This window comes from Poromitra crassiceps, assembly GCF_964638095.1.
Source record: "Poromitra crassiceps genome assembly, chromosome: 3".
NCBI classification, from domain to species: domain Eukaryota; kingdom Metazoa; phylum Chordata; class Actinopteri; order Beryciformes; family Melamphaidae; genus Poromitra; species Poromitra crassiceps.
Window position 1 is genome coordinate 93,070,404 of NC_139625.1, and position 20,507 is coordinate 93,090,910.

General features: G+C 44.4%; 1 protein-coding gene across 1 annotated transcript in view; it reads right to left on the reverse strand.

The window, feature by feature from the left end:
• The window catches only part of LOC310773798 (protein NLRC3-like), a 98,973-nt gene extending 80,955 nt beyond the window's left edge, over nucleotides 1–18,018 (reverse strand). The window contains exons 1-3 of the mRNA XM_083633752.1: nucleotides 17,980–18,018; nucleotides 10,250–10,522; nucleotides 1,740–3,552 (exon numbers count right to left, since the gene is read on the reverse strand). Coding sequence (XP_083489878.1) covers nucleotides 1,740–3,552; nucleotides 10,250–10,522; nucleotides 17,980–18,013 — 2,120 coding nt within the window. The 5' untranslated portion in view covers nucleotides 18,014–18,018. The remainder of the gene's footprint in view (nucleotides 1–1,739; nucleotides 3,553–10,249; nucleotides 10,523–17,979) is intronic.
• Nucleotides 18,019–20,507: the final 2,489 nt, after the last annotated feature.

A 20,507-nucleotide genomic window follows, 5' to 3' on the forward strand; every position in this document is an offset into this window, starting at 1 on the left:
ATAGTTGTCTCTCCTCCCAGGCAGCGCGAGCCACTAATGTCAATAAGACCCGCAGACGTTAACGTAATTCCCTGGAATGCGAGACTTAACGAGCCAGTTACATGGTGTTGCATTCTTAGACATTGCGTTTGCTTTTATTTGGTATGTTACATACAATTGGCTAAATTATTAGTTAATTCAGAGTTAGATGATATTGGAGCAGTGCAGCCATTTTTTTATTTTATTTTATTATTATTTTTAGCCGGAAGTTTTGATACGGCCACACAACCGGGTCAAATGGGCGTGGCTACATAAGGTGAATAGCCTTGATGTGGCCAGCACGCCCTTTACGCACGCTGTGTTGTCAGCCGCCAGGCAGTACTGCCTTAGTCACTCGTTATCCCGTCAGGTTGCCATGGGCGAGAGTGCCCCGTTGCCAGCCTTAGGTCTCAGCGTCACACGAGGCGCTTCCTTGCAGTAAGGTTGGTTGTATATCGGCATGGTGTGAGATTTTTTTTTGAATATTGACATTTGTGACACAAGTCGGCTGTTTCAGTTTTCCACTAGGGGGATTTAAAGTCTATTTCATGAAAAAAAAATCATCTTTTACATGCCCATAAACATGCGCCCGTCTTAGGTGAAGGCGTGGCCTTACATAAGCCTCATATTGCATCATACCCCAGGGTAATATGGACTGATGTCGGCCACTGTGATCTAGTGTCGCAGTGAGCATTGACTACATCAAGCTCTGCCCTCATCCAATAGCAAAGCCTGAAAAGGCTGAGCTGAAGGAAACAAAATGATAGATTTAAAAGTAATCTCTAGTTTTATTACTTCAGCGAGGCCCTTTCAGGTCTGGGCTCTCCGCTCCACAGAAGTTAGGATTTTTTCTATGGGAGCAGATGAATGGGTGCACCACGGCACCGCCCTTATGTAGAGGATAGCTGAGTAGATAGGGGTGGCCATGATATGACGCCAATGAAAAGTCTTCAGCAGTCCTACTCATGTGAGGGATTCAATCCAATAGCGAAGTCTGAAAGGGCCTCGCTGAAGTCATAAAACTAGAGATTACTTTTAAATCTATCATTTTGTGACATCAAAGCGGGGTAATAAGCCAAAAAAGGTTGGGAACCAGTGGCCTGCAGCATTAAATTCTAACTTTCCAAGTGATATTTCCAACCCGATCTCCAAAAAAATTGTAAAATAGCAACATTTGTGGAGCAACGTTGCTATTTTACAATTTCGGCTCAGAAATTGTAAAATGGTAACGTATGTGTCTACAGCGGTGGGCGTGGTTTGGGCGTGGTTTACAGAGATTTTCTGTTTCTAACCCCTCCCCCTACCCTAACCCTAAGATCTCAGAACGTTACCATTTTACAATTTTCGAGCCGAAATTGTAACATAGCAACGTTGCTCCAAAACGTTGCTATTATACAATTTTCTGTGAGACTGTGTTGGATATTTCCCACATTGTCGGCTTGTTCATGTCTCTCTGTACTTCTGATATTTCTGACATGAGTTGTGATTACAGTGATACTTTACTTTGTAACGTGTCACAACACTGTGTACCACTGTAGAACAACAGTTACAGGAACACTCAGACGTCCATCACTGGTCCACACTTTTACTCAAATGAGCTCTCAATAACTGTCAGACTAAATGAATGCCTGCAAAACTGTTTGCAGTCTTTGGAGTGTTCCTGTAATAGTGGCTTTACACTGTTCTATACTGTTATTACTGGTATTCACATCAGGACTAACCGAGCCGTCCTGCAGTTCCTCACAGCTGGGACCAGTCTGCTTCGTCCCCACACTGTTGTGTTGTAGGCCTTCAGGTCCAACACATCTATAACCTCCTCTGACATCTGCAGCATGTAGCCCAATGCTGAGCAGTGGATTACAGAGAGTTTCTTCTCTGATCTGTTCTCTGACTTCAGGAACTGTAGGATCTCCTGATGTACTGACTGGTCGTTCATCTCCATCAAACAGTGGAATATGTTGATGCGTCTGTCAGGAGAGGTATCATTATCAGTTTCCATCTCCTTCAGGTTGCTGATGGCTCTCTGGATGCTTTCTGGTCTGCTGTTTGTCTGACCGAGCAGGCCTCGTAAGAGTCTCTGGCTGGACTCCAGTGAGAGGCCGTGGAGGAAGCGGACAATGAGGTCCAGGTGGCCATTATTACTTTTCATGGATTTGTACATGGCTTTCCTCAGGAAGTCATCCAGGGATGTTTTACTGTTTTCAGATCTATCGTCTTTTCTATCTCTTCTATCTTCTCCCAGGAATGTGTCCAGTACCTCCTCATCCTGGTTTGTGTGACAGTGGAAGATGTAGACAGCAGCCAGAAACTCCTGAATGCTCAGATGCACAAAGCAGAACATCTTGTCCTGGTGGTACAGCCCACGCTCCTCTCTAAAGATCTGTGTGAAAACTCCTGAGTACACTGAGGCTGCTGTGATATCAATGCCACACACTTTCAGGTCTTCTTCATAGAAGATCAGGTTGCCTTTCTCCAGCTGCTCAAAAGCCAGTTTTCCCAGAGAGAGAATCATCGTATTGGTCCATGCAGTCCAGTGTGAATCTGTCTCAGATCTCCCATGATCCTTGACGTTCTGCCGTTTGGATTGAACCACCAGTAATTGGATGTACATCTCAGTCAGGGTCTTGGGCAGGTCTTCTATCTCACTGGTTTTCAACACAGACTCCAGAACACTAGCAGTGATCCAGCAGAAGACTGGGATGTGGCACATGATGTGAAGGGTTCGTGAAGTCTTGATGTGGGAGATTATTCTGTTGGCCTGCCCCTCATCTCTGAATCTCTTCTTGAAGTACTCATCCTTTTGTGGGTCAGTGAAGCCTCTCATCTCTGTCACCACGTCAATGCACTCAGGATCGATCAGATTGGCTGCTGCAGGTCGTGTGGTAATCCAGAGGCGAGCAGCGGGAAGCAAGTTCCCCTTGATGAGGTTTGTCAGCAGCACATCCACTGAGGTTGACTCTTTAACATCAGTCAGGATCTCGTTGTTTTGGAAGTCTAGAGGAAGTCGGCACTCATCCAGACCGTCAAAGATGAACCCAACCTTGTCAAACAAGCAGATTCCTGCTTCTTTGGTCATAGGAAAGAAGCGATGAAGAAGTTCCACCAAGCTAAACTTTTTCTCCTTCAGCAGATTCAGCTCTCGGAAAGTGAATGGAAATATGAACGGTATATCCTGGTTCGCTTTCTCTTCAGCCCAGTCCAGAGTGAACTTTTGTGTTAAGACTGTTTTCCCAATGCCAGCCACTCCCATTGTCATCACTGTTCTGGTTTGTTTAACTCTTCCAGGTAAGGGTTTAAAGATGTCTTCATATCTGATTGGTGTTTCTGGTCTCTGGTTTCTGGATGCTGCTTCCATCAGTCTGATCTCATGTTCATCATTGACCTCTCCACTCCCTCCCTCTGTGAGGTAATGCTCTGTGAAGAACTGATTCATAACTGTTGACTTTCCTGCTTTAGCAATCCCCTCAGACACACACTGAAACTTCTCCTTCATGTTGGATTTGTGTTGACGTTGGCATACATCAGCATGTGTTTCTGAATGAATAAAGAACAAATGTGAGTAAATAGTCATGCAAACATTTCCCGATAATTTACACATTCCGAACTCCATCGAATCTATTCAGCTCAGTACTGGTGGGTGGACAAGCAGGTCCTGACTGGGTGTGAGGTATAAGGTAGCTGTTGTAGAATACATTATTATTACTGAAGCATGAGTTTCATGCAACCGATCAGATTCCTTAAAGACACATTCACACAAGCAGCTAGCTGAATTTCTCACTTACTGCTGTTTTGTTCATGTATGTAAACTACTTCAGGGGGAACTTTTCAGACAATGCATATGCATTGTGATTGTATAAAAGCCCTGATATCCCTGAGGACTAGCCTGGCATCACCAGACCAATTCACTAGAGCAAATCAAACATGAGCTCGCAGATTTGTCAGGTACCCAGGCTACCTGCATGGACCTTCTTTACTGGGGTTATGGATAAAGTTATGATGCAACATGTGCACGGCTGCATTACACTTGTCTTGTAGACGGTACTGTCAGGTATTATTGTTATATTGTGCACAACTGTTATCAGTTTTTGAGTCAAGATACCTAACTCCTGCTGCAGAGGCACTGAACTACATGGCTGACCCTGCACCCCACCTAGAGGCCGATGTGAGAATTCACCCACTGGGGAATAGTGCTGTGCCGATGATCATATAATTGCGATCACGTGTTTATATTAAATATATTTAATATTCAATTATTTTCTATAATCGTCTTTCATCTGATTCCATAAAGTTCCTGAGTTTAGCTTTATTTTTGTTTTCTCTGAAATAAATACACCCATATAGATAAACCCAAGCGTGTGTACCTGTCTCCCAAATACTTTCACTACTCTAACAAACTTTTAAATAAAAACTGCCCTGCAGTAAGAGATTAAACTAATATGAACCCAGCACACTCTTTAAGATGTGCTGACACCAAACAGTCTATCTTCCTGTCAGCGTCTCAACTTCTACTTTTTGACACTCTGGACTGTCATAACCTGCTACAGAAGATCGCTCTGCTACAAACAAGAAGAGACTGCAAGACACACTTCAATGTGTTCCGTCAGTGAGTTAAAACAGCCTAGAGCTCAGGCTCAGAGCTAATGAAGTGCCAGATTTCACCTCAAACCTCTGTAAACCTGAACCAAAACCAAAGAAACTGAACAGTCCCAAAAACTACAGCTGGAAAATAGATTTGAACCATTATATGATAGTTAATGACTGTTAACTTAGGTTCAGGAGCTGGGCCACGCCTCAACCACTTCTCTAACCACGCCTCTAACCACACCTCAATTACCTGGCAGGTTACATATACATGTACCTGGTGAACCTGTCCTGCCCTGTTTGTCTCAGATCATCTCAGTTCTCTCAACAGACAGACCATGCAGCATAGCTCAAACGCTTCTACACATCAGTAAACTTCGACAATCGCTGGAATCACCATGCAAAAACCAGACAAACTCACCGTGGATGCCGAGCGCAGATCAAACCTCTCCGTCTCCGGTAACGTTTATCAGACATGCTAACGTTAGCCGCTAACAGTTAGCGTCACAGCCTCCACACCAAAGCCAAGAGTGCACACGGCCAGCCCGACGGAATCTTCAGTCAATATTCCCGTGTCAAATCGACTCGACAAACGTGGAAGGCGATCATATTCCAGGGAGGCAGTGTATCAACGTATTCTACGTTAAATTCAGCTCTCTTTAATCAGATTCAGATTAATTACTTTAGACCACACGTTGTGGTATGAAGTACAAACCACGGACAACTAGCTTCATGGCTAATTCTGGCTTATATATCTATAGGTCCTATATACACACACATATATTTTAACATGTTTGTCAATGTTAAATATACAAATAAATAACACAAATACATCAGTTCAATGGTAAACAACCAGCATTGATCTTCAACAACAACAACAACAATAATTCTGGTTTCTGTCTACATAAGTCAACATAGACAGATAGTCACAAGTACTTAAGCAAGTACTTCTCTCTTTCTCAACAATGATCATGTTTTACTTTCAAACTAAACATGATATTCAGCCTGTCTCTCAGGCTTCACAAACTCCCTGTGCACACGTACAGCCTACCATCCATCATCCTTTTCCTCTACCCTCCCTTCAGCCGCTCACAGCAACATGGCTTCTGTTCCTCCTTTTCTTCCAGGGCCATATGGCAGCAGCCTGGCTATTAACCCAAGGAGTCCGGCCACAGACTAAAATCGGGCCACAGACTATTCAGTCTCAGCCTCTTCCTTCTTTTCAAACTTGTCTATCCTCACACCCATCCCCACCCCCCCCTTATCCCATCCCTTCCCCAACACCCAAACATTGTGGTTGTCTTGTTGTCTTGTGCTAATACTTAACACTCCACAGCAGCGTCACCCACCCAGGGAGCTTCATCATTTCATCCCGCCTGCCGTGGTAAAGAACCACTTGCTGCTGCTCAGAGGCAGCTCAACCAGCCCGTCCCTGCAAAGACGCAGTTCACCCGGCTACCAATGCTCAGAGCGATGCTCGCTCCATCACCTCATCCCTTCATCCCCTCATCCCTTCATCCCCTCATCCATTCATCCCCTCATCCATTCATCCCCTCATCCCTTCATCCCTTCATCCCCTCCTCCCCTCATTCCTCCATCAGAGTGAGGACAGGGGCAAAAGGAAGCCTAGCTCTGCAACCTGTGTTGAATCTTGACTAACACCACAAGCTCCCTCCATCCCTCCACACTCAGTTTCCTCTATCAGCTGCTGCAGTCGCAGTCGCTTCATCAGCCAATGCACAGACCGCAGTTCACTATTTCAGTTGCTACAGACGGTTTGCTTTATCAGTCAGTTTACTCTATCAGCTGCTGCAGATGCAGTTAGCTTCACCAGCCACTGCACAAAATGCAGTTCACTCTATCAACCGCTGCAGACGCAGTTCACTTGTCAGCCAATCTATCAGCTGCTGCAGATGCAGTCAGCTTCATCAGCCACTGCACGAAATGCAGTTCACTCTATCAACCGCTGCAGACGCAGTTGTTGCTTCATCAGTCACTGTACAGAATGCAGTTCACTCTATCAAACGCTGCGGACGCAGTTCACTTTGTCAGCCAATCTATCAGCTGCTGCAGATGCAGTCAGCTTCATCAGCCACTGCACAAAATGCAGTTCACTCTATCAACCGCTGCAGACGCAGTTCACTTTGTCAGCCAATCTATCAGCTGCTGCAGATGCAGTCAGCTTCTTCAGCCACTGCACAAAATGCAGTTCACTCTATCAACCGCTGCAGACGCAGTTCACTTTGTCAGCCAATCTATCAGCTGCTGCAGATGCAGTCAGCTTCATCAGCCACTGCACAAAATGCAGTTCACTCTATCAACCACTGCAGACGCAGTTCACTTTGTCAGCCAATCTATCAGCTTTTGCAGATGCAGTCAGCTTCATCAGCCACTGCACAAAATGCAGTTCACTCTATCAACCGCTGCAGACACAGTTCACTTTGTCAGCCAATCTATCAGCTGCTGAAGATGCAGTCGGCTTCATCAGCCACTGCACAAAATGCAGTTCACTCTATCAACCGCTGCAGACGCAGTTCACTTTGTCAGCCAATCTATCAGCTGCTGCAGACGCAGTCAGCTTCATCAGCCACTGCACAAAATGCAGTTCACTCTATCAACCGCTGCAGATAGTTTGCTTCATCAGCATGTTCAGTCTATCAGCCGCTGCAGACGCAGTTCGCGTCATCAGCATGTTCACTCTATCAGCTGCTGCAGACGCAGTTTTGCTTCATCAGTCACTGTACAGAATGCAGTTCACTCTATCAAATGCTGCAGACGCAGTTCGCCTCATCAAGTTCAATCTTATCAGCTGTTGCATACGCAGTTCACTTTATCAGCCACTTCACAGAATGCAGTTCACTTATCCACGGCTGCAGATGCAGTTAACTTCATCAGCCAGCTCACTCACTCCATCACCTGCTGCACACGCAGTTCGCTTATCAGCCATTGCACAAGTTCAAAACTCTTACAGCCGCCACAGACGTAGTTAGTTCATCCCCCATTGCACAGGGGTTCAGTTACAGTTGCTGCATACGCAGTTCGCTTCAATAGCCTCCTTGTGCAGTTTACTCAGTTATTGCAGACAGTTAGCTTCACCTATTGCACAGAGTACGGTTCACTCCATCAGCTACTGCAGACAGTTATTTCCATAAGCCACTGCATGGAGTGCAAATCACTCTATCAGCTGCGGTATAAGCAGTTGGCGTCATCAGCCAGAGTGTAGTTCACTCCATCAGATGCTGCAGACAGATAGCTTCGTCAACCAATGCATAGAGCATAATTGATTCGCATCAGTTGTAGCACACAGTTAGCTTCTCCAGCCACTATAAGGTTCACTCCATCAGCTGCAACATACACTGTTAAATCCATCCGTCACTATACAGAGTCCAGTTTATTTCACCAGCTACTGCAGAGTGCTGATCACTCCATCAGCTGCCGTAGACAAAGAAGGCTTCATCAGCCATTGCGGAGTGCAATTCACTTCATCAGCTACTGCAGATGGCAGACGCAGTTAGTTTCATCAGCCACCGCACTAGAGTGCAACTTGGTCTATCGGCTGCGGCAGAAGCAGTTAGCTCATCAGTCATGGCTAGAGCTAGGCTACAGTTTAATCCATCGGCTACGGTAGATGCATTTAGCTTCTTCAGTAACTGCACTAGAGTGCAACTCATTCTTTATGCAGCTCGCTAGATCAGCCACAGTGCACTCCCGTCAGCTACTACACAGCATGCAGTTTCTTCTTCAGCTGCCGCAGACAGTTCTATCAGCCACAGACAGACGCAGAGGTCAAATCTTTCGACCCAGTCTCGCTTTCATTCAGCAGCAATTATCATCGCTTATCTGCCATTCTTTGGGGGCATGTTGGGTCTAGGAAGTCCATACTCATCCACTCTCATAACTCAGCAGTCCTAGAAAACTCAGCAGTCCTAGAAATCCTAAACAACGATCGATCTAGTCTTCCAGCCATCATGCATTTCTTGCACAGAATCGCGTTGATCTCGGCTCAAACACTAGTTCAACAGATCAGCATGGAATTTCCTTCCCTCTACTTCTGCTTCTACACCTATCTTAGCAACACAAGGCACTGACTAATTATTTCCGCTTCATGTACGCTGCAAGCATCACCTCAAGACCCACTCTTTACCAAAACAGGAAGAGTGGCCACTCAATTCCGGGTCCAGAAGCTACACCAAGTTCTCTGTATATATTCTGAACAACTTCTATATCTTCCTTCCGAGCAATTCCTTCTACAGTCTCAGACTGAATATCTCAGACCAAACCATTCAGGTTCATGGCCGCTGGTCATCTCAAGCATACCATTCCTATATCGCCACAACGTCAATGATCTTTGTCAAGCTCACGCTCAACTCAGCTCTTTCTAAATCCAACTCTTTTGGGGGTCTGAAATCAGCTCGGACGTAAACATGCCTGAGAAGCAATCCGCTCGGGCAGCTCATGCTGAGACGGAACCCCCAACGCTGAGTCTCCTCCTGCCTGTCTCCTCCCAGACAGACATCAACGGATGACACCTTCATGCATTCTCACATGCACTTTCATGCACCCCAATGCTGAGTCTCCTTATGCCTGTCTCCTCCCAGACAGACATCAACGGATGACACCTTCATGCATTCTCACATGCACCTTCATGCACCCTCACGTGCACCTCATCACTTACACATATCTATCTTCATTAAAGCTTCAAATGATACATTGTTGTGGTGTGGTCCTTGCTAGTGAAATGTTAGTTAATGAATGTTAACTTAGGTTCAGGAGCAGGGCCACGCCTCAACCACTTCTCTAACCACGCCTCTAACCACACCTCAATTACCTGGCAGGTTACATATACATGTACCTGGTGAACCTGTCCTGCCCTGTTTGTCTCAGATCATCTCAGTTCTCTCAACCCACCCTCCCTTCCCTTCATCCCTACCCGCAACCCTCATCCGTTCATCCCTCATTCCTACCCTCAACCCTCATCTTAACCCTCACCTCCTAACATCCTCATTCCTTCCCATCAAATTCGGTGCATGTCTCCGCCATGTCTCATTCCCAGGATCTGTCTGGAGGGGTCTGAAATCAGCTCGGACGTAAACACGCCTGAGAAGCAATCCGCTCGGGCAGCTCATGCTGAGACGGAACCCCCAACGCTGAGTCTCCTCCTGCCTGTCTCCTCCCAGACAGACATCTACGGATGACACCTTCATGCATTCTCACATGCACCTTCATGCACCCCAACGCTGAGTCTCCTTCTGCCTGTCTCCTCCCAGACAGACAACAACGGATGACACCTTCATGCATTCTCACATGCACCTTCATGCACCCTCACATGCACCTCATCACATACACATCTCAATCTTCATTAAACTTCTAAATGATATATTGTTGTGGTGTGGTCCTTGCTAGTGAATGAATGTGGGAATCAGAAATGTTGACCACTTTGATCATTTACACAATCGATTAAATTTGCAAGTTAAACATTACAAATTTAAATGATCGGATTCAAATTCAGTTTTTAATGCAATTAAAATTAAAATATAAATAATTCAATTTCACTTTCTAGTGACACCTTCTGTATTTCTGCCCACATCTTCCACCAAATTAAGTATTTCTTGCTCTTTGATGTTCTTCTGTTAATCACTGTCCAACTTACCATTTTCTTGATTCTTGGGTTTCTCAAGGTCATCTGCAAGAAACTTCTCCTCTTTCTTAAGGATATCACAGAAGATATCTTTGCCTCTATCTCCACTAGCATTCAGTGACGTATAGAGTTCCCTCATCTTATCCTGAGTGGTAGGTTTAGACATGATGTTATCGTAGGCTTCTTGCATGATAACGTCCTCAGTCAGGAGCTTATCCAAGATTGGCGCGACCATTTTGACTCTCTTGACCAGCTCATCCCGGTGTTTATCCACAAAGTGCTTCTCTGAGGAATGAAAATGAGTTGATTTGAGTGAGCATCATTCAGGCTAATATCAGCTTGTATCAGGCTACTTTGCTTCTGAAGGATTACAACATGAAGGATTTCATTTGAAAACTATGTTTGTGTCTGCTTATTTTGGATCTCCAAAATGTCACTGTCTGAAATCCATCAATCAATATTTCAAAATCACACATAATCCAATTGTCAGATTTTAACACTGGTGAAATAGGAAGCTGTTTGTGCTTTTCCTGATATTAGGTATCTCGCGCGCTACGCACGCTCGATTCATAGGCTCCACTGCGTGGCCTTGCCCGCCCTGCAGCTCGCCGAGCTGGACATTTGTTTCAATGTAAGGTCGGATCTGGAAAATACCCATTTAGAGGCGGTTTGGCTGGATATTTTAATGCCTAAAACCAAGCCCCTTTTAGTCGGGATTTTATATCGTCCACCGACCCAGTCAGACTTTTATGAGTATCTGGAGGAGTCTTTTTCCAACGCTATTGACCACGGTAAACGCGAAACAATTCTTATTGGAGATTTGAACACAAATATGCTAAAACATGACTCCTCTTGTTTCAAAGCCTTTAAGGCTTTTTGTAAACTTTTTAGTCTCCACCAATTAATTTCTCAATTTACTAGAGTATCCGCCACGTCAAAGTCTATTATTGATCTTGTGCTTATTTCTGACAAGTCCAATATTTCCAACAGCGGTGTAATTGAGTATGGCATAAGTGATCATGCATTCATTTATTGTACACGTAAAACTCAGAGACCGGTGATAAACTGCCACCACACGGTCAAAATTAGATCTATGAGGAACTATAATAAGGAGTCCTTAGAACACGAGCTTGGAAAATTGGACTTGTCACGGGTGCTCAATATGTCAGCGGCAGAGGATGCATGGTGCTTGTTTAAGGTTTAATTTCTAGGGGTTATTAACTCATTGAGTGCCAGCCACTTTTGGAGAACGGACGCTCCCAGTGCCAGAGTTTCAGAGCGTTTTCAGTGATTTCTCGAGGCCCACAGAATATTGTGTGATATTACTATGTAAACACTGAACACACACAAAGAACGATGAGACTCTATTCTATCATCTGCAAAAAAAAGTTTATTGATCCCATTTTCCCTTCTTTAGTTATGAGCCGGAGAAGATAGCTTGATTCATCCAAAAACAGCAATTTTTTTCTAGAAGCTGAGATAATTGGCCTTTTGTGAAATTAAACATTTCAAGCACATCACTGACTCTGAAGCTAATCTTTTCTAATGTAGTCACACCTCAAAAATAATTTCCTTCAATAAAACAGTGAAGGCCAGGGAATTTTGTTTGGCAGAATAATATTTTTTAGCTACAACCAGCAGCGCTGGCCCCTGCGTGCGCTGCTGGTTGCAGCTTCTTGCTGGTCTTGATTTGCTGCTGGTGGGCATCGGATATTCTGGCTTGCGTTTGTCAATCCTGTCCTGCTGCCTGGGTCTGTCTGGGTGTTGTGTGCTGCTCTGCGTGCCCCCCCCCCCCCCCCCCCCCCCCGCCCCGCTCCGCCTCAACTGCACACTCCTCCTGTATGGGAGTGTCTGTGGTGGCTCTCTGCTGAGTTTGCTGTGCGCACAGTGAAGGGTGCGCGACATCCAGCTTTTTTACAGCGTTCCGCGTGTGTTTGTCACCAGCAACCATGCTTCCAGTTGAGAATAATAACAACTCCACGGTGTGGATGTGCGGATGTGCTGTCGCAACCGACACGGAGCGGCTCAATTGTGGGAGCAGATTGGCTGCTGCAGGCACAGCTGCAGTAACGTTATGCTTCAGCATATCGATGCATACGGATGCGATGCGATTTCCGTTTCCATAACGACTTCTTCTTTGTTTTTTCCTTGCCTTTCTGTTATGTGGAGAGCACTGTCGCCACCTAAGGGTTCTGTAAAATAGGTTAGACACATTCAATAGCTCCCATATTGTAAGAGGCGATGTAAGAGGCTTAGATCGACACCCCCCCGTCAAAAAACGCAATTGACGAACATGTTCGTCCTTGGCACTCTACGTTACTATTTGAAATGACGAACATGTTCGTCCATGGCACTCAATGAGTTAACCAGCTGGCCCCGGTCAAATCGGTCAGGTTTAAAACTAGAACTGAACCCTGGATCAATGCAGCAATCATTGAAGCCATTAAGGTTAGAAATGATAGCCTGCAGAAATTCAAGAAGATAAAATATGAAGCTTCTTTCGGTTTGTTTAAAAAGCACCGAAATGAAGTAAATAGGTTGATCAAAAAGGCCAAATTAGAGTTCTATAATGAGGTAATTGCAGATAATAAGGATGATCCTCAAAAGCTCTGGAAATCTTTAAATCAATTGGGCTACAATAACAAACTTAAAACAAGATCACTCAACTTGAACTTAAACTCTGAAGGCACCCTAACATCTGATAAATCCCTTGTCGCTGGCATCTTAAATAGATTTTTTACAACCATTGCTAGCACCTTGGTTAGTAAATTACCCTCCCACTCTGGATGGTATGGTAAAGACCACATTGAGAGCTTTTACTCGAATTTAGGAGTACGGTCGGACGACTTCCAGTTTCAGGAGGTGTCAGAGGAGGTGGTGCTGTTGAAGCTCAGGGCCCTTAAGCCGTCTAAAGCTACAGGTATTGATAACATCCCAAGCAGGTTCATCCGAGATGCAGCTGATTTGATTTCACCTTATATTACTCATATAATCAATCTGTCTATTAGAGAAGGTCATGTCCCCCATGATTTCAAACAAGCCAGGGTAATCCCCCTTCATAAAAAAGGAAGTAAACTAGAACCAGGAAATTATCGCCCAGTCTCAATTCTCTCTTCCATTTCTAAGTTAATGGAAAGAGTCATTTTTGAACAAATTGACAGTTACCTTGCATCTCGGGAGCTCCTGTTTAAATTTCAGTCTGGATTCAGAAAATCACATTCAACTGACACCTGTTTGCTTTTTCTAACCGATCACATCAGGAAGGAAGTAGACGCTGGTAAATACTGTGGTATGGTCATGCTGGACCTTCAAAAAGCTTTTGACACGGTTAACCATGATGTTCTACTGTGTAAGCTCGGGGCTCTGGGCTTCAACAGCACTTCCCTCAACTGGGTTAGGTCCTACCTGGAGGGTAGGGAGCAGGTGGTGGACATAAATGGAACACTGTCCTGTCCCCTCCCCCTGACGTGCGGGGTCCCCCAGGGAAGTATTTTAGGGCCTTTATTCTTTTTAATTTATATAAACGATATGCAATCGGCCTGTGATTGCAACCTGTTCCTTTTCGCAGACGACTCTGCCCTCCTGTTCTCTCACAAGGACAGGGGGGAGATTGAAAGGAAATTGAGCAGTGAGCTTCACAGTGTTAGTGTGTGGCTCTCGGACAACAAATTATCACTTAATCTGGGGAAAACGGAGGCTATTTTATTTGGGTCAAATTTTAATTTAAAAAAGTCCCCCGAGTTTAAAATCATGGTGGGTGACGTAGCTGTTAACACCAAGGAGGAGATTACGTACCTTGGCTGCATTTTAGATAACAAACTCTCTGGAGAGAGCATGGCCTCAAAAGTAATTTCCAAAGTAAATTAAAGAACCAAATTCTTAGCCAGAATGTCTTCTTTCATAGACAAGAGCGCCCTTGAAACCTTGGCAAATGCTCTGATTCAATGTCATTTCGACTATGCTTGCTCCTCCTGGTTCACGGCAATCACCATAAAACTTAAAAACAGGCTTCAGACCTCTCAGAATAAATTAATACGGGTTATTCTGAAACTTCATCCCAGAGACTATCTCCTCCCCTCTCACTTCCTTAGCCTTAGGTGGCTCAGAGTGGAGGAGAGGGTTTCCCAGATCAAACTGTGCATGGTTTTCAGGATTTTTAAACGGGAGGCTCCACGCTACCTCTTTGACTACTTTTGTAAAGTCAGTGAGGTACATGGCTACTCCACAAGAGGAAGTACCTCCAACATTGTTCCCCCCAAATTTAAAACTTTAAAGGGTAAATGTACCTTGTCTTACTCTGCAGCTATTTTATGGAACAAACTCCCTGAGAGTATAAAAAAGACCCTTAACTCATTGAGTGCCATGGACGTCGATCGACGTCAAAGTAAATAGTGACGTAGAGTGCCACGGACGTCGATCGACGTCAAATGCGTTTTTTGACGGTGGGACGTGGATGAAAGCCTCAGGCATCTCCTGTACAAATATGGGAGCTATTGAAGGTGTATAACCTATTTTACGGACTCATTAGGTGGCGACAGTGCTCTCCAGATTAGAGACAGGTCCGGAGAAACAGGAGGAAAAAGCCGTGATCAAAGAGAAACCGAGGCATGCTGCAGCCAGAGCCATATAGATTGCTCTGTCTGGAGCTGACGTTGGCTGCGAACAGGAGTCAATCCGCACCCACAACTGAGCCCCTCTGTCTCTGTCTGTCTGTCTGTATAGTTTCTCCACACGATTAGCCACCAGAAAAGCAGCACCCGACGCCAAACCATTCAGCAGTCCGGTTTGGCTCTTCCCTGTCGCGCTGGGAGCCGCCCGGCACACACAAACGGAGCACTCCGAAAATAGAGTGGGTGCGTGAGGCTGTGTGTTAGTGTGGGGAGGAGTTTGCAGCTGAGGGGGGGAGGGGGGGAGAGGGGGGTGGGGCACGCAGGGCATCACACAACTACACCACGTCACTACATCAGAAAATATTATCTTCAGACTCAGTGAATGTGCTTGAAATGTTGCATTTCACAAAAGGCGGAATATCTCAGCTAATAATTTGAAACGCCTGTATTTGCTCAAAACGACCTATCTTCTCCGGCTCATAACTAAAGAACGGAAAATGGTATCAATAAACTTTTTTTTGCTGATGATACAATAGAGCCAGCTCGTTCTTTGTGCGTGTTCGGTGTTTACATAGTAATATCACACAATATTCTGTGGGCCTCGAGAAATCACTGAAAACGCTCTGAAAACTCTGGCACTGGGAGCGTCCGTACTCCAAAAGTGGCTGGCACTCAATAAGTTAATTCCAGGTTCTCTTTTAAGCTTGCCTTGAAAAAATGGCTGGTTGGCTCCCAAATGGGTTCCTAACCTTTTCTTTTCTTTTCTTTTCTTTTGTCTCCTGTATGGTCGCAGTTTTTAAACCCTAGGTAGGTCTTTGATTTATTATATGAGCTGGTCTCTCTCTTTTTATTTATTGATTGATGCATTTTTGTTTGTTATGTAAATAACCATTCAGTCAATGACTAATCAGTCATTGAATGTATGGTGGTGTTGTAAAATGTTTTCATTGTTTGTGTTGTTGTTGCCCGCGCACACACGCGCTCTTACTTGCATACATATTCACTCCACTTGTCCCACACAAAGGACCACAATGGAAACAAGCCCTCGGGCTTTATTGTGTTTTATTCCTTTTGATCAATATTTTTTGTTGTATTCTGCCCTACAAATCATGACCGCAGTAACTACGCCAACACTGAAACTGAGAAAAATGGCTTTAAAGTTTTTTGACTGTCCAGCCACATTAGATATAGGTTGAAAAGTGGCAATGCGCTTATTAAATATGTATATGTTAAAGTATTTTTTGGGGGCAGAACAATTATCAATTACTTGACCTATGACCCCATAAATGCAGATACGGCACTCTGTCTGTGTATTACCTTAAACAGATGTGTAGGTAGTACAAGGGAAAAGCGCAGTAACTACAATCTAATGTGCTTCTCCTGTCTTGTTTTTCATGAGACAATTGTAATCGGTTTTGATTTCGATACCACATCATATCTGTATTTAATTGTTTTATTGTTTACATGTTTAAAACATTTAAATGGATAAGTAACAGATAAATTCAGGGAATCCTGAAGTCAGTTGATGTAATCTTCACCACTGGTGTTGCTTTTTGGTCATCATTCTGACACAATTAATTAATGAGCACAGTTGTTTTACTATCTTAATTTAGAACAGGTTTTCTTTACAAATCAGATTAGCTTTTCAGATTGATACTTCATACAAGAACATATACAGTATATTACATAGCATATTACAATTATTTTGAATAAAATTAATTACAGACTGAGTCTGAATGCTGATAATTTATGCAGCAATGAAAAAGATTGTCCTGATGAGCTAGGTAGTGATACCAAACAATTATCACTATCTACAGCCAGATTAACACTTCCCAGTGGAGTGGATGATCTCTTATGGATTATTAGCTAGAAATACAGCATTTACAATTTTAAAGACACTGAAGACTCATTCATTAACAATTTGGACAGCTGTCAGTGCGCTCTCATATTGGGAATTGACTGGATTAACTAAACAGATTGTGCCATTATGAGTGATTGATATGTTGGGCTTTGTTATGGAAAGAGCGGGAAAATTGCAGTAACTACAAAATCCAACCAAAAACCAGTCTGAACCGCAGTAACTACACCTCAAAGTGTAGTTACTGCGTTCATCTCTGTTTAAGTCCAGCTGAAGCTCTGTGAAAGCAAATCAAAGTGCAGTAAGTGTAGTTACTGCAGTTTTGTCTGGTTTTTGGTTGGATTTCGTAGTTACTGCAACTTTTATACTCTGTTTTCTCAAATATAGAGCAAGACTGAACTTTGAAAATTTGTCACATGATAAAACAGATATCTAAAAGTTCAATTTCAATAATAACTCAATTTTGACCAAAATTGTAGTTACTGCGGTTTTGATTTGGAGGGCAGTATTGTCTTGCACAATTCTGCTATTATTGTATCAATAAAGTTATCAATCAATCAATTATCAATCAAACCTGCAGCTCACATGCATCGCACACCCTGCGGCCGGATGTCACGATGCCAGGACTTTATGACATCACTGATGACATCATCAGTGGGACAAACATTTAAACAAACAGAGAAACATTGCCCACATGCTCCATGTTATTATACGGTATATAGATTTGCCTTAAATGTGGCAGTGGCCTATTCCACTTCTAGCAAAATATTGACTCTTGTGTTTGAGCTTGTGTTTCTGGCCACTGCACCAGCTGCTGCCAAAGACATAATGGTAAATGGACTGAATTTATAGAGCGCATTCTATATAGTCTTTCGACTACCCAAAGCGCTTTTACATGAATACCTCACATTCACCCATTCACACACCTACGGCGTCTGCAGCCATGCAGGGCGCTAACTGCTCGTCGGGAGCAGTTAGGGGTTCAGTGTCTTGCTCAAGGACACTTCGGCACACTGCCGGGAGGAGCCAGCCTCGAACCGGGAACCTTCCGATTCCCAGGCGACAGCTCTACCTCCTGAGCTAATGCCGCCCAAAATAAAATTCATAATAAAATGAAGACATTTTTTCTGTTGCTAGTGTTGCTATCAGCAGTCCATGCTCAGCCCGCTTGAAGGTAATGTATTGAAAGGATGGGTTGTAAAAGGTGAATGGTGGGACTCCCTCTGTTTGCATTAGGACCCCCAAATCACTAAGTCAGCCCCTGTTTCACCTACCTCCCATTGTGGTTTTCTCTTTAGCCGTCGCCATCGTTGCTCCCTGGTAAAATAACAGGAAATATTCAGAAGAATATCATCGGTAATGTAATGGTCATATTTGTTTTTTTGTCTGACCTCTATACCCTTCATTACAAACACAGTGCCCATATACATTATGCATTTCTTCAGCTTCACAACCGACACAAACTTTCAGATGTGATGATGTGTTACATGACACATCCCACTACATGACAACAGGATCATTTTTCATTAAACACAACCCCCCCTCTACCCCCCCCCCCCCCTCCCCATTAGTTAGATGTCTCTGTAGTAAATCTAAAGCTTCTCTCTACAGCAGGTGTTGGTCTACTAAACTGACGAGGCTGAATCTGTTCTAGTCAGACTCAACCTGCCAACTAAACTATGTCAATTATGACATCATGCACTGCAGCTCTAGTGGTGTGCATTGGTTTGGCTGCTCCATTGATTTCCAGTGGGGTGAATTGTTTCTAAACAGATGAGATCAGTTGTAATTTGAATTTAGTTACACTTCAAACCAAGCTGATGTTTAATCTGAAGAGGCTAACAGGTCAAATGTGTAGCTGTAGTAAAATGTGTTGTTGTACATGTACACACCTTAGCTGTGGAGTCCAGGTGTGTTTTATGCTCCTGGACAGACTGACCACTGGGAACCTCTGTCCTTTGCTGCTCAACTCTGTGGAGAAAACATGAAGAATGAGGTCTCCACCTAAGTAAAACTAATGTGTTCCCCCAGCCCTATGTTCATTTATCCCTATGTAGCCTCAGCCCTATGTTCCCTCAGCAGCTCTATGTTCCCTCTGCTCTGTTCCCTCAGTTCTATGTTCCCTCAGCCCTATGTTCCCTCAGCCCTATGTTCCCTCAGCCCTATGTTTCCTCAGCCCTATGTTCCCTCAGCTGTTTCCTCAGCCCTATGTTCCCTCAGCCCTATGTTCCCTCAGCCCTATGATTCCTCAGCCCTATGTTCCCTCAGCCCTATGTTCCCTCACCTCTATGTTCCCTCAGCCCTATGTTCCCTCAGCCCTATGTTCCCTTAGCCCTATGTTTCCTCAGCCCTATGTTCCCTCAGCCCTATGTTCCCTCAGCCCTATGTTTCCTCAGCCCTATGTTCCCTCAGCCCTATGTTCCCTCAGCCCTATGTTCCCTCACCTCTATGTTCCCTCAGCCCTATGTTCCCTCAGCCCTATGATTCCTCAGCCCTATGTTCCCTCAGCTCTATGTTCCCTCACCTCTATTTTCCCTCAGCCCTATGTTCCCTCACCTCTATGTTCCCTCAGCCCTATGTTCCCTCAGCCCTATGTTTCCTCAGCCCTGTTTCCTCAGCCCTATGTTCTCTCAGTTCTATGTTCCCTCAGCCCTATGTTCTCTCAGTTCTATGTTCCCTCAGTTCTATGTTCCCTCAGCCATATGTTCCCTCACCTCTATGTTCTCTCAACCATATGTTCCCTCAGCCCTATGTTCCCTCAACCACATGTTCTCTCAGCCCTATGTTCTCTCAGCCATATGTTCTCTCAGCCCTATGTTCTCTCAGCCCTATGTTCCCTCAGCTCTATGTTCACTCAGTTCTGTTCTCTCAGCCCTATGGTATCTCACAGAACTACACCTTGGGTTGGTCAACTGTATAATGAGATCATTCTGGGACCCCTGCAGTCTACATATGAACTTATACATCAGTCTTCTCAGGGTGGCCTGGAAGGTGTTTATCCCTAAATCACAAAAAAGCTTGCTGGCACTACTACCCCTGGGCTTCTTGAGCAGGATTCTGAGACAGTCATTATATGCAACCTTGAGTTTGCGCAAGCTCTCTTTCTTATATCTCACCCAGAGAGGGGCCGTGTACATAGGGGTGCAGTAAGCTCTAAACAAGTTCACCTTCACTTCATCAGAGCAGTAGTGAAATTTTCTCACTAACACATTGGCTTGGACATATAGCATTCTTCTCTGTCTAAGCATGTCAGCATCATCCTCCATCTTATCATTGATGATGTGGCCTAGATATTTTACATTGGTACACACAGACAGGGTTTGACCAGACAAATAGAAACCTGGGAAATTAAGATGTTGATCCGCCTTGGTCCTACATATCATTATTACACTCTTTTTGGCATTATACTTGATGTCGAACTTGACCCCATAGTCTGAGCATATGTTGAGAAGCTGTTGGAACCCTGCACTACTGGGAGATATAATGGCCAGATCAACAGCGTACATGAAATGGTTGATTAAGGTGTTACCCATTATGCACCCTGTTCTACAACCTCTCAACTGCCTTGACAGGTCGTCCATGTACAGGCTGAATAGGCCTGGGGATAGAAGCCCACCCTGCCGTACCCCATTGCCAACTCTGAATGGAGAGGATGAGATACTCCCCCATTTTACCTGCATAGTCTGCCTGTCGTACCAATATGCCAGGATACGTATGATGCTACCCGGAACACCCCTACGCTTCAGCTTGGTGAAGAGCTTGTGATGGTTGACTCTGTCAAATGCCTTAGAGGCATCAATAA